The following is a 13,314-nucleotide window of genomic DNA, read 5'->3' as shown; positions in this document are numbered from 1 at the left end:
GTGAAGTAACTCCCTGACAGGTGCTCCGGCCTCTCCTTCAGACCCTGGCTCTTAGCTTCGGCTGCCTCCTTCAGTCTCCCTGCTTTCATTTCTCGGTCGCCATCTCTGACAGCTCTTTCTGTTCCTGTCACTGTTCCTTTTCCTCTTCTCAGTCCCTGGGCATTCCCCAAGGTTCAGTCTCTTTTCCCTGGAGAAGCTTACTTTCTCTGAAAGCGTGAGTCATCACAGCTAGACCCGCTAGGAATAAATCTGCAAGTCAACATTTCTGCCAGGGCGAGAAAACAATAGTCTGACCCCTGGGGACTGCGCCCTGAAAAGGACCAACAGAGACTCTACTGCCCTCTTCAGTTTATAAGGACTGATGGCTCCAGAGAGGAGTCCCTAAGAATTTGGTGTAAGACAATGGCAGGAAAAGTAATTCCAAAGTTTCGGTTTTGTTTGTTTTGCTAAGGAAGGCCAGGGAGCCTTGGTGCGTATCTTGGTTATAGATCTTTACAGCTCTTTCCTGTTAGCCTGGAGTGAGGCTACCGGGGGCTGAGTTGTTTGCTTAATAAAATACCGGTAATTTTTAGTAGCCCTGGGGGTTCTAAAGGGAGGAGGTGAGGGTCTGGCTGCTGTTCTGTGACTAAAAACCAAAAAAAGAGGAGAAAGTTCTGAAGGTGGAGGTGGCAAAGAAAAAAGGCATCCTGGCACTCGCTGCCACCCCCACTGGTTGTCCTGGGAAAGTGGAGCTTTAGGAACACTGATGCCACTAGCTTCTGCTTTTGTCCTTGGGCTCCCCTTGAGCCTCTAGCCTTCAGGAAAATTTTTTATTTAACTTTTTTTTTTTTTTGAGACAAGGTCTCACCCCGCTAGGTTGTAGTGCAGCGGTGGGAACATAGCTCACCGCAGGCTCTACCTCCCAAGTTCAAGCGATCCTCCCACCTCAGCCTCCCGAGTAGCTGGGACTACAGGCGCACGCCACCACGCCCAGCTAATTTTTGTATTTTTTGTAGAGATGGGGTTTTGCCATGTTGGCCATAGGCTGGGTCTTAGACTTCTGGGATCAAGCCATCTGGCTGCCTCAGCCTCTCAAAGTGCTGGGATTACAGGAGGTGAGCCACGACGCCTGGCCAAGAAAATTTGATTAACCACCAGCATGATTCACTTGCCAGTCAGTCCAGCCTAGGGGAAAATGTGTTTAGGCTTAGGCGGAAGGGGTGGAGAGAAGCCCCTGCCCCGCAGAGGGGCCTGTGAACGTAGCTGGAAGCAGGGGACAGGGCAGATGGGAGACCACTCTCATCACAAAACCCACCTGCCTCTCCTTGGGGTGTGTCTTTTGTCCTTATTTTTCACCTGAATTCCGGGTCTTTCTTTCTGCATTTCCCAAAGCCCCTAAGATATCTCCACTAGGGTGTATCTTGGCTGCCTCGATTTCAAAGGGCTGCTGTTTAAATATTCCTACCCTAAAGCCACCTCACCGAGGAAGCAATAACTAAACAAACGAGTTTCCCTTTCCCTTTCTAATGACTGCATTTGTCTCTGGGGTCCCACTGCCAATGCAGTCTTCCAAACTGAAACTTCAGGAGGCCAACTGTGCTCTTTGCCCCTGGGTATCTGGAGTTCCTGAGCCTGTGCCCAGTGCTGGCACCAGCCTGTGTGCCTAAGCTGAAAGACAGCTTTGAGTCTCCCTAGGAAGCAGATACTGTTATTGTGTATATCTGTTTTGCAGTTGAAGAAATTGAAGTTGAGGGAGGTCATATAACTTTCACAAGGTCACATGAAAAATCACATGGATTTTTCTGAACTCAGTATAGACTTTAACCACAGTGTCCCTAAAGCTCCCCTGCCTCTTCCCTCTTCTTTAGCTCCTTTCTTCTCCTTTGTTTTTTGTTCTTTTTTGCAATGTCTCCCTAAGGCTGTGGCACTAAACCTTCCATGTTTCACACCCAAACTAGTACAATAAACCTCCTGTCACCAATTTCTCCCTCCTCCAGCCCACCTAGCACACTGCTACCTGATTTCCTGAAAACCCAATTCAAGAGGAAACCCACTGATTTCACCCTTGCTCAAGAATGCATGGCAGGGTCGGCCGGGCGCGGTGGCTCAAGCCTGTAATCCCAGCACTTTGGGAGGCTGAGATGGGCGGATCACGAGGTCAGGAGATCAAGACCATCCTGGCTAACACGGTGAAACCCCGTCTCTACTAAAAATACAAAAAAAATTAGCCGGGCGTGGTGGCGGGCGCCTGTAGTCCCAGCTACTCGGAGGCTGAGGTGGGAGAATGGCGTGAACCCGGGAGGCGGAGCTTGCAGTGAGCCGAGATCACGCCACTGCACTCCAGCCTGGGAGACACAGCGAGACTCCGTCTCAAAAAAAAAAAAAAAAAAAAAAAAAAAAAGAATGCATGGCAGGGTCATGCACAGTGGCTCACACCTGTAATCTCAGCACTTTGGGAGGCCGAAGTATGCAGATCGTTTAAGCTCAGGAGTTCAAGACCAGCCTGGGCAACATGGCAAGACCCTGTCTCTACAAAAAAAATGCAAAAAATTAGCCAGGTGTGGTGGTGCACACCTGCAGTCCCAGCTATGTGGGAGGTTAAGGTGGGAGACCCACCTGAGCCCAGGAAGTTGAGGCGGCAGTGAGCTGAGATCATGCCACTGCACTCTAGCCTGGGCAATAAAGTAAGACTCTGTCTAAAAAAAAAAAAAAAAGGATTCACGGTGGGCTGTCTCTTGTCGACCCTATTCAACCCAAGCCCATCCAGGCCACAGGGTTCTGCAGCTCTGAGGGTCTGTAGAATCTGGCCTCTTACCATGCACTCACACACCCTGTGCTCCAGACTTAGGCAGATATGGCCGTTATTCCAGAAATATATCCAGCCCAATTGGTCCTCTGATTCTTCTGCTCATGGTCTTCCCATCCTTAAAAGTCCAACTCAAATCTTCACCCCCTTTGGCCATTCCACTCCTGTAGTGGGTGGAATAGTGGCCCCCCAAAAGATAGATATATCTGTGTCCTACCCTCTGGAACCTGTGAATGTGACCTGATTTCGAAGAAGAGTCTTTGCAGATTTGCAGAGATCCTGAGAGCTCAAGATGAGCTCTCTCTGGATTTAGGGTGGGCTCGAAATCTAATACTCACGTCTTTGTAAGAGAAAGGAGGGGAAAATTTGGACACAGACATACGGAGAGGAAGGCCAGGGGAAGACAGAAAAAGAGACTGGAATTTGGTTGCCACAAGCCACGGAACACCTGGGGCAACCAGGAGCTGGAAGAGGCAAAGAGGGATTCTCCCCTAGAGCCTTCAGAGGAAACTCAGCTCTGCCCACACCTTGATTTGAAACCTCTGGCCTCCAGAACTATGAGAGATTAAGCTTCTGATATGTTTTAGGCCACCAAGTTTATGGGACCTAATACAGCTCCATTTGCATCTCTCTTCTTTTGAACTCCTCCTGCTTTTTATCTGCTCACATCACTCCCCTGCCCGGCCCTTTCACTGGCCCTCTGTCATCCAAAGGACAAAGCTCACCTACAGGATACCTTATCGTGACATCCAGAGATGGGCATGACCTGGTGGCACCTACCTGCTAGCCTCTCCCTGCTGTATCTACTCTTGTACTTTATACTGTAGCAATACTAATGGGGGCAGTCCTCTCAACACACACAACTGTTTCACATTTCTGGCCTTTGCACTTTCTGCTCCTCCATGTGGAATGCCCTTCCCTTCCGCCCTTGACTTCCTGACATACTCCTAGGTATCCTCCCAAATGGTGCTCAGACATCAGCTCCTCTGTGTTCCTTCCAAACAGACCCAGCAGACAATGCATTGCTCCCTTCTCTGTCCCGGCTTCATTCTACATAACGTCTTTCTATTATTTGTATACTAATTACTCTAACTAGGCTACAGCACCTATACCTTGAGGGCAAGAATGGTGGTTTATTCTTTTCTGATTCCCTAGCACCTAGCCCTAGTGCCTGTACTCAGCAAGTGCCCTGTAAATGTCTGCAAATGGAAGATGACTTCTAGAAGTTAATCATTTCGGGCTGTACAAACCTTCAGGGGATGCCATGTCTTGGGCTGTCCCAGTGGCTGGCACAGTAGCTGGCCAAAGGCTTTTTCCATCTTCTGATGGATGGTGGAGGCTCTGCCTCCCTCTTTGGGGCACATCAGATTGTCCAGTCTGAACCTGAACCCACCCCAGCCTCTCTCTCCTCCTCCCCTCTTTGCTCCCATCTTCCTTCCTTCCTTCCTTCCTTCCTTCCTTCCTTCCTTCCTTCCTTCCTTCCTTCCTTCCTTCCTTTCTTCCTTCCCTCCTTCCTTTCTTCCTTCTTTTTTTCTTCAGGGTCTCACTCTATCACCTAGGCTGGAGTGCAGTGGCACTATCTCAGGTCACTGCAACCTCCACTTCCTGGGCTCAAGTGATTCTCCTGCCTCAGCCTCCAGAGTAATTGGGACTACAGGCACACACCACCATGCCTGGCTAATTTTTGTATTTTTAGTAGAGACAGGGTTTCACCATGTTGGCCAGCTGGTCTCAAACTCCTGACCTCAGGTGATCCTCCCGCCTTGACCTCCCAAAGTGCTAAGATTACAGGTGTGAGCCACCGCCGTGCTCCCATTTCTGAGCTCTGGGGACCCCTGCCCATGCCTCCCCATCCCTGGTTTCCCCGTACCTGAGCCTGCTGGGTCTTCTCCAGCCACCGGGCACGGTCTGTAGGACTGGGACACTGCACAATGAGGGCGCTGGAGACACACTGGAATTCAGTGAGGTGGATCAGCAGGAAGCTGTCTGGATGGAGGAGACAACCTTCGAGAGGCCAGCCTTTATTTGATCTCCATCCCAGCCCCTCCTTCCCCTCGCTAAGAAGAGGGAGAAGAAAAGGCTCCCCGCAGGAAGGACGTACGAGGGTCTCTCAGGGGTTGGCACACGAGCTTCTCCAGCATGAGAGGGGGGCGGATGACCTTGGCTTTGTCCACCTTGCGCTGGGGCTTGGTCACGAGGAGCACGTCAGAGAAGAGGAACAGGTACACGTCCAGCTGGGTGTGGGGGCGTAGGGGAAAGAGACAGGGTCAGCTGGAGCCAGGGGCAGGGCTGGTCCAGGAGGAGGCACAGGCATGGTGCTCAGACACACAGGGACACACGCAGAGCCCAAATGTGGGAGTGGCCAGGGCCGTCACTTTGGTCCCATCTCTCGATTTACAGGCAGGGAAAGTGGCTGGCTCAGGGTCACACAAATGACTGGGGCTTAGCCAGAACCACATCCTTTCCCCAAAACTCCTCTTCTCCCACTTCTGGCGTTTCTGCCTCTTACCTTCTCCCACCATGCCCCGTCCCCTCCACTCTGTCCCCAGCACCCTCACCTTCCCTTCTCGTCCCTCCTTCACTCGCACGGGTCCCTCCAGCAGCAGCTGTCTGGTGTGCTCAGAGGCAACCCCCAGCATGGGGGATGTCAGGTCCAGGGTGGAGAATGGACGCAGGTTCTGAGGGACACAGAGGGGAGGGGTCAGGGTGCTCGGCAGGCTGCCTGGACTTCCTGGCCAAGAGCGGCTCCTGGTTCTGCCACCAACACCTTTCTGTTTCTGTCCTTCCCCCATGGGCTAGAGGAAGCCTCCCAGTGCCTGCTTTGTACTCTTCTGACCTCTACCCCTTGGACTGTCACGACCAGGAAGGAATGATGGACACCCTCGTGGCACCCAAGGACGGGGCGTTCTGGCCTCGCCAGGCCCCCCTTCACCAGTATCCCTGGGACCTTGCTTTTCCTGGGCCCCTTCCCTCTGCCCTCTCACCTTCTCCACCTCATCACTGGGGGGCTCCAGCACCTCGTAGGGCCCGATGCGCTGGGCTGCAGCCGCCAAGCTCTCTTGCTCTTCGCCCTGGCGGACCTGCCCATTGATGTGTCGCAGGAATGACTCCACGGCTTCGATCTAGGTGGGGTTGGGGGTGCGGGAGGAGGGACGGCTCGGCACCTCTCCCAACCAACGCCAGCCACAGCACAGCGCTACACTGTCACAGACACACTAAGAAAGAGACCCAGTCCCTGACGCACCAGAGTCCTAGCCCCCCCGGGGCACCTACCATGGCATTCAGGGCCTCTTGGGCTCGCGCCTCGGGGCTCCTCTTGAGCACAGCATGGAGCAGCAGTGGGTACTTGGTGATGCGCTGGTGGGGCTTGATGAGCAAGTCACAGAGCATCTGCCTCCCAGAGCGCTTGTGCTTCTCACACCACTGCAGGGAAGGCGGGTGGGGCTCAGGGGTTTGCTCCCTCCTGCCCTGCCTGGTGGTGAACTCAGCCTCAGGCTCTGCTGGAGACTGGCTGGCTAAGATGCACCCGTCCCCCTCCCCAGCACCCCTCTCCCACCTGCACGAAGGCATGGAAGAGAGGGTTCGTTTCTTGCTGCTCTCGGGCGTAAGCCATGGTCTGCTTCACTCGGAGGCAGTACTGGACATAGGGGTGGAACCTCTGGCCAAACTGGAGAGACAGATACAGGAGGTGGGGAGCAGGCACGGGGAGAAGACCATGAATACAGGCTCTGGCTGCAGGACCCAGGAGCAGGTGAAGAGAGTCTCATGGAGTCCCTGAGCCCAGCTCCCTCCTGACAGTCCCTGCCTCCCAGGATCCTCCCAGGAATGCTCTGAAGGCTAGGCCTCTCTCTGGATGCCAGGGAGGAGCCTGAGGTCCCGACACAGACCTAGAGCTCTCTGAGCTCCCTCCATCCACAGTGCTGCTGGGGCCTGCTGCTCTGAACTTACTCTCCCACCATCAATAATTCAGCTGGACCGTTTTCAGGACACTGCAGATCCCATTTCACCCTGGGGGTGGGGTGGCCACATAAGGGTTTGCTCAGAAGCCTTGCTCCTGTGGAGGGGGTGCCTAAGGCTCCCAGGAGAAGGACGCCTCCCTCTCTACCCCACTGCAACTTTTCCCTGCAGGGCCCACATTTTCCTGGCTAGGTAACATTGTAGAAGAAAGTCAGACCCTAGGCCCTCTTGCTTTCTCTTGTCACTCTTCTCCATGCCCCGGGTGCCTCCTGTGGCCTTTTACACCCGCCCAAGTCATCTTAAGGGTCCCCTCACTTAGGCCCCATTGGCTGCACCCAGCTTTTGTAGTTGATGGGAGCCGAGGTGTGACCCTTCCCTGAGACAGATTTTCATTTCATAAGGGCCTCCAGAAGAACAAGGAACCTGTGGCACAGAGGTCAGACTTGTGGCATGCAGGGAGGAGATGAGGTGATATGAGGGGTAGGGGCTGTGTCCTGCGGCCCTTCAAACCACAGAGAGTTGCGTACTGCGGGCATGCCCTACACACAGGACCCCCGCGGGCTCCCAGTCCTGCCCCATCCGGACACAGCCCTTCACAGGCCTCACCGTCAGGAAGCCACTTTCCAGACCCATGGGGTCCAGGGGCTGGCCCGAGGCCCGAGTTTCCTCCAGGGTGGGCCCCAGCACCTCCTCCCAAAAGCTCCGGTGGGTTCGAATCAGGCTGGGGACATTTCCAAACAGGGTCTCAGCTGACACCTGGAGGAGGGAGCAGAACTGAGCAGCACACCTTTGGCAGGTCACCAGGGGTGGCACTGGCCCAGGAAAGGTGAGGACCCTAAGCTTGGACAGCAGGGGCGGGGGTGAAGAGGGATGAACGGGGCAGTGGGCTCGGAAGATCTCAAGGATGCCAGTCTGGGAAATGGGGGGCCTGTGGCCTGCTTGGAGTCCCCAGTAACAGGGAAGTAGGGAGGGCAAGGCATCCCAAAAAATAGGGCAGTGGGAATGTAGACAGGGATGGCTGCAGGGCCCACCCTCATCCCCAGGCTCAGAGCTCGGGCTGTGCCAGGATCCCCCCCAAGCACCCACTCACTTCCGTCAGCAGTCCCACTCGCTGCAAGTTCAGCAGGCCAGCGGCTAGGAGCTGCAGGGAGGGGGATGAGGGTCTCAGGACCCAGCGCAGCCCTTCAGTGCCACCTCCCACCCCCCATCAACTTCAGTACTGCTGACCTATCTTCCTGGATCCCAGACTGGCCTGAAATCCTGCCCCTCCCTCCCCCAGTGACCTGTCTTCCAGTCTGGGAGGATGGGGGATCATGCAGGGAAGATGGGGCCGGGGCTGGGGCTGAGGGAGGCTCACGTCGGTCATGATCTTGAGCTTTCTCACGTAGATCAGCTCGGTGGTCAGGAGCTCCCACAGGGCCTCCTGTTGGTGGCAGAGCTCCCGGCTCATCTCCTGGGGTGGGGAGAATGCTGGTTCAGTGGGGAATGATAATTAGAATGGCATGTATCAGCTGCTAAGTGCTACTTGATCCACTTCATAGGTTCTGGGCACTTTGTACATGACCATGAACTTTTTTATTTTTTATTTTTTTATTTTTTTTTTGAGACGGAGTCTCGCTCTGTCGCCCAGGCTGGAGTGCAGTGGCCGGATCTCAGCTCACTGCAAGCTCCGCCTCCCGGGTTCACGCCATTCTCCTGCCTCAGCCTCCCGAGTAGCTGGGACCACAGGCGCCGCCACCTCGCCCGGCTAATTTTTTGTGTTTTTAGTAGAGACGGGGTTTCGCCGTGTTAGCCAGGATGGTCTCGATCTCCTGACCTTGTGATCCGCCCGTCTCGGCCTCCCAAAGTGCTGGGATTACAGGCTTGAGCCACCGCGCCCGGCCGACCATGAACTTTTAATCCTCAAACCAATGTGTAGGTGGTATTATCCCCACTTTACATATGTGGTAAGTGAGGCCCAGAGAACTTTACTGTCTTGACCAAGGTCTCACTAGTAAGTGGCAGAGCTGGGGTCTGAACCCAGATCAACGCATTTCCAGATGCTTTTTCCACATGACCCCACTTCCCAAGGCCTTTCCCTCCTCTAGAGCAGAATCTATGTGTGCATTCACGCCGTGGGGACGGACTCACCTTGTGAGTTTCAGGCTCACCTTGTGCCCAGGCACCAGCTCCCTCCAGGACTTCTCGATGGCCAGGCCGCTGTCGCCACCCTCTCCTATCTCCCAGTGCCGCCGGTCCTCAGGGGGCAGCCGGGGCATCCCAAACATGCTGAAAGTGTGCAGCCTCACCTCCAGCTCATGGGCCTTGGTGACTTCCTGGGGGAGCCAAGCAGGGCATCAGCTCTGGCCACATCCTTGGCACCCAGCCACAGGGCTCCAGGAGGGCTGTGTGTGTGTGCATGTGTGTTTAAGTGTGTGTGTGTCTGGAATGGGAGATGGCAGGCAGCACTGAGTATGAGTGGGGACACGGAGGCCTGGAGGACAGGGGTCGGCCCCAGTTGGAATTCCAGGGAAAAAGGCATTGCTGGAATGTGGGTGAAGAGGCACCCTGGTCTGCAGAAAGATCCCTGGAGAGGGGTCTGATCTAGGCTCCCTGACAGGAAAGAGGCTTTCCATGGGTCTCCTGAATCAGAATGAGGTAGGGGAGGGACAGAAACAGACACTCAGAGGGAACTTCAAGTGAATCAGAACAAGACTTAGAGAACCAGTGGTCTCAGGCACCACTGACAATTTGCCCATAAAATGGCATTTTTTTATGAGGTAGCATGGCTTACATTTTACAAGTTTCTTTTTTCTTTTTCTTTTTTTTTTTTTTTGAGACAGAGTTTTGCTGTTGTCGCCCAGGCTGGAGTGCAGTGGCACAATCTCGGCTCACTGCAACTTCCACCTCCTGGGTTCAAGCGATTCTCCTGCCTCAGCCTCTTTAGTAGCTGGGATTACAGGTGCCCGCCATGATGCCCAGCTAATTTTTTTTGCATTTTTACTAGAGACGGGGTTTCACCATGTTGGCCAGGCTGGTCTCGAACTCCTGACCTCAGGTGATCCACCCATCTCAGCCTCCCAAAGTGCTGGGATTACAGGCGTCAGCCTCTGCGCCCGGCCCATTTTACAGGTTTCTTTGGCACCTAGTAATGTGAGCAACAGACACTCCTAACCCTCACTCACTCCATCCGGATGTGGCTCGAGAGGAGGGGTGAGGCTCACAGCGGCGGCAAAGGATGGTGTGGTCCTGAGGATGGAGGGAGCATACCTGACTCTCAGCGACTTGGTAATTTGACTTGGTAATTTTCAAAAACTGAAAGCTCAATATCAATCGTTTATCCACATTTAATCAAAGTGTCTCAAGTCAAAGTCCCTGGTTGCCATGCATAGACCAAGGAGAGATATATCCCTGAGGGGCCCTACGCAGAGCCATGTCTGACTGGCAGGCAGCAGCCTCCTGGACCTGTGGTCTCAGCCCCTGGGGCTTGCCGGTCATCTGTGGAGCCATCACAATTGGGGCTGCATGTGTGGGGATGGGAGGAGAGGGACCCCCTTACCTTGAGTTTGGGGGAGTGAGGCAGGCCAGCCCCCACATGGCCCCCGTGCCTCTTCTCGGGCTCTGGATCTCGCAATCTCATGGGTGACAGGCCTCGGGACTGGCCAGAACCCCTGACAAAGGGGACATACTGCTGGAGGCGTCGGCGACTGGGATCCTGGGAGAGGAGTAGGGGAAGTTCTGGGGGTGCCCCTCTTTCCCCAGAAACCCCAGAGAGGTAGTAGGGGGGCAGTCTTGGCTCTAGATGTTGTTCCCCCACCCTGGTAAGTCGGGCTGGCTCACTTCTCCCCGCAAACCAGTTTGGTGTGGGCTGCTCCTGCCCTGAGTCACAGTGGCTGCTGCCAGCAAGGCTAAGCTGAGTGGGCAGGGGCATGACAGCCTGGCTCCCCCAGTGGGCCTGGGGCAGAAGTGGGGCCTCCTGCCGAGCAGGTGCACAGGCACACACATGCCTGGACTCTGGTGTGTGTGCCTCCACTGCCTCCTGCTCTCCGTACCACGGGGGGTGCATGGACAAGGCATGGTGCACACAGCATTCTGGTCTCTCGTAACTCTCCTTGTCTGTGACCAGCCTCCCTGACACATGGGGACGAGGGCACACACATGTGCAGCCTCCTCCCCGGGGGTGTGCAGCCTGCATCCCATCCAGCTGGGAGTGGCTGCCCTTCCGTGTGAAAGGCTGAGGCCACTGCCACCACATGGCTCCTCCCAGGGCAGGCCTGGTCACATTCCTTCATTTGCCTGTGGCCTGAATTACCCCACATGCTTCCTAGTCTCCCTTCTCACCCACAGCCTAGGAAAGTCCCATCTCCACAGGCAAAATTCTCGTGCAGTGAGGCAGGGGATATCCCAGCCACAAGCAGAACTGTCCTCAAGGTGGAGGGGAAGCCTGCAGGCTGAGGGACAGACTTGACTTCCACACCCCTCTCCTTGGTCAGGATGGGAGGAGGGCCAGGCAGTTCCAACCAGGGGTGGAGCCAAGGCAGGCACCCTCCTGTCCCTACCCACCACTGGAGGAGCAGGGACACCCTGAACCTTTGCTCATCTTCATCCTGACTCAGGGAGAGGCAGATCTCAGGAAGCCCTCAAACCCCTGCCAAGCAGAGGCGGGTGCCTGGGAGGCGCCAGCTCTGGGGTTTGATGACCTTACCCGCAGCTCTTTGAGACCTGTCTAACAGCACTCCTCTACGGGCCTGGCTTCTCCTGGCTCTGCCTCTCCTGCCCAGCTGCCTGGGACTGGGGTGTGACATCCCTGGAGCCTGGCCCTGTCACTGCCCTCCTCTTCCCTGCAACCCAGGAAAGAAGAGTAGGGTAAGGGGCAGGAATAGCTCAACCTCTGAACCTGTAAGGGGACAGAGGCTCCACAGCCTGGGTGTCCTCCCTCCTGCCCCACCAGGTCACTTTTGGGGCACAGTCTGGACTCACCAGCAGCAGGCCTCCTCGGGGATAGAGACTGCCAGCAGTGCTCTGAGCGGAGGCTCGATGCCGACCCCCATAAGTCTCAATGCGGGAGGCCACGAGTCCTTGGAGGGGGCCCTCATTTGGAGGACCAAAGGCCTTCATCCCTTCTCTGCTGGGTCACCTCCAAAGGGCCATATCTTCAATGTCCAGGAGAAAGAGGTCCCCTAGGGCTGCAAGAGAGAAAAGAGAGGAATGGAAGGGCCATTCCCAATCAGCGAATGGCACCAGGTGGGAGACCAACACTGGTGCGGGGCCTGGGCAGGAGGGTATAGTGGGGGAGGAGAGGGCCAAGGGCTTAGTCACTTGTTGGGGGGAACATGGCTGCCTCATCTATGACTTGATGGGAGTAGGGTAGGTCCAGGTACATACTGTGTAGGAAGCCCCTTGGAGATGTACCTCCTCTCTCACATGTGTGCATATTTGGGGTACAAGCTCCTGCACTGGTCTCAAATGGGAACAAGGGTCACAGACAGGTCTCGGGCTTTCTGGATACACCCAGGTGGGAGGGTTCTAACCCCATCCCCTTCCCCATATATCCCCTTCCCCATATAAAGCCTGGGAAAAAGCTGGAGGGAGGCCCTGGTGGGTGGGGTGGGCTGGGAGTGGGGGTGGCTGGAGACAGCCCAGTCTGCCACCAGTTTTTATACAGCCTGCAAGCCTTTACATAGCTACACAGTTGGAACAACTTCTGCCCCCCTGCAAAAAACCCACCAATATTTTGGGACAAGTAAATATTATATGATATTCAAATTCAGTGTCCATAACTACAGTTTTGTTGGAATCCAGCCTCCTCTGCTGGTCTCCTAATAATCTGTGGCCGCTTTCTTGCTAGTTGGGACAGACGGTGTAGGCCGCAAAGTCGCTGATATTTACTGTCTGGCCTTTACTGAAAGGCTTGCCCGTCTCTTACCCGAACCCTCCTGGCCACAGACAGGGAGGTGAGTGGGGCCAGCTCTCCGGCCACTGGCCTTAGGGATCAGTCAAATAGAAGAAGAGTTTCTCGAGCTGTATATTTGGTCCTTGCCAGCCTCTGGGAACACCACCATGGAGCTGGTGGCCAGGCGTGGGGCTCCATCCCTCCCGGCTAAACCTGGAGGGAGGGCCCGCCCTCGAGTGGGCAGGGCCTGGAAGAGGAGAGGCCTCCTAAGGGGCGGTGGGCTCAAGGAGGCTGCACAGGTGCTTGTGCCCCGACCAGGTGAGCCTGAGGTCCCGACTCAACCCTCCCTTAACTTTCCTCCGATTTAGGAGCAGAGGAGGAAACGTTCGCTGTCCCTCCTGCCGCCTCCCAATAGTCCTCCCTCTGAGGGCGCCGTCTCCCTCGCACTGCTCCCTACCCAGGGTCCTTTCTCAGCCTGGCCCCCGGCTCCCCTCCTCCCGCCTTCTGGAGGCCCGGCCTGCCTTCCGCTTCGCCCCGGCTTCCAGACCCCAGTCCCGGCCGCGCAGCCCTCCCGCCGCTCACCTGTGCTCACAGGTGTCACCGCAGCCGCTGCCCTGCGCCGCCCTCCCCGCCCGCGGGGCTTCCCGTCGCCGTCGGTTCCCAGGAGATGCCAGTCAGCCCCGATGCCCGGCCTGGGACT

At 55.8% G+C, this 13,314-nt stretch overlaps 1 protein-coding gene across 2 annotated transcripts in view; it reads right to left on the bottom strand.

Annotated features, from left to right (window-relative positions):
- The window catches only part of PLEKHG6 (pleckstrin homology and RhoGEF domain containing G6), an 18,513-nt gene extending 5,199 nt beyond the window's left edge, over positions 1 to 13,314 (bottom strand). Inside the window, exons 1-13 of one of the 2 annotated variants that reach the window (XM_005569890.4) lie at positions 13,197 to 13,314; positions 11,702 to 11,907; positions 10,281 to 10,436; positions 8,893 to 9,057; positions 8,100 to 8,195; positions 7,833 to 7,883; positions 7,349 to 7,498; positions 6,342 to 6,452; positions 6,059 to 6,208; positions 5,770 to 5,907; positions 5,344 to 5,463; positions 4,887 to 5,019; positions 4,656 to 4,771 (exon numbers count right to left, since the gene is read on the bottom strand). In XM_005569890.4, the coding sequence (XP_005569947.3) occupies positions 4,656 to 4,771; positions 4,887 to 5,019; positions 5,344 to 5,463; positions 5,770 to 5,907; positions 6,059 to 6,208; positions 6,342 to 6,452; positions 7,349 to 7,498; positions 7,833 to 7,883; positions 8,100 to 8,195; positions 8,893 to 9,057; positions 10,281 to 10,436; positions 11,702 to 11,839 (1,524 nt within the window). In that variant the 5' untranslated portion in view covers positions 11,840 to 11,907; positions 13,197 to 13,314. The remainder of the gene's footprint in view (positions 1 to 4,655; positions 4,772 to 4,886; positions 5,020 to 5,343; positions 5,464 to 5,769; positions 5,908 to 6,058; positions 6,209 to 6,341; positions 6,453 to 7,348; positions 7,499 to 7,832; positions 7,884 to 8,099; positions 8,196 to 8,892; positions 9,058 to 10,280; positions 10,437 to 11,701; positions 11,908 to 13,196) is intronic. The other variant, XM_045364583.2, reaches the window with a different exon arrangement.

This window comes from Macaca fascicularis, chromosome 11 (genome assembly GCF_037993035.2).
Source record: "Macaca fascicularis isolate 582-1 chromosome 11, T2T-MFA8v1.1".
Lineage (NCBI taxonomy): Eukaryota > Metazoa > Chordata > Mammalia > Primates > Cercopithecidae > Macaca > Macaca fascicularis.
Note: the sequence above shows the minus strand (reverse complement) of the source record. Positions and strands in the feature narration are given on the sequence as shown.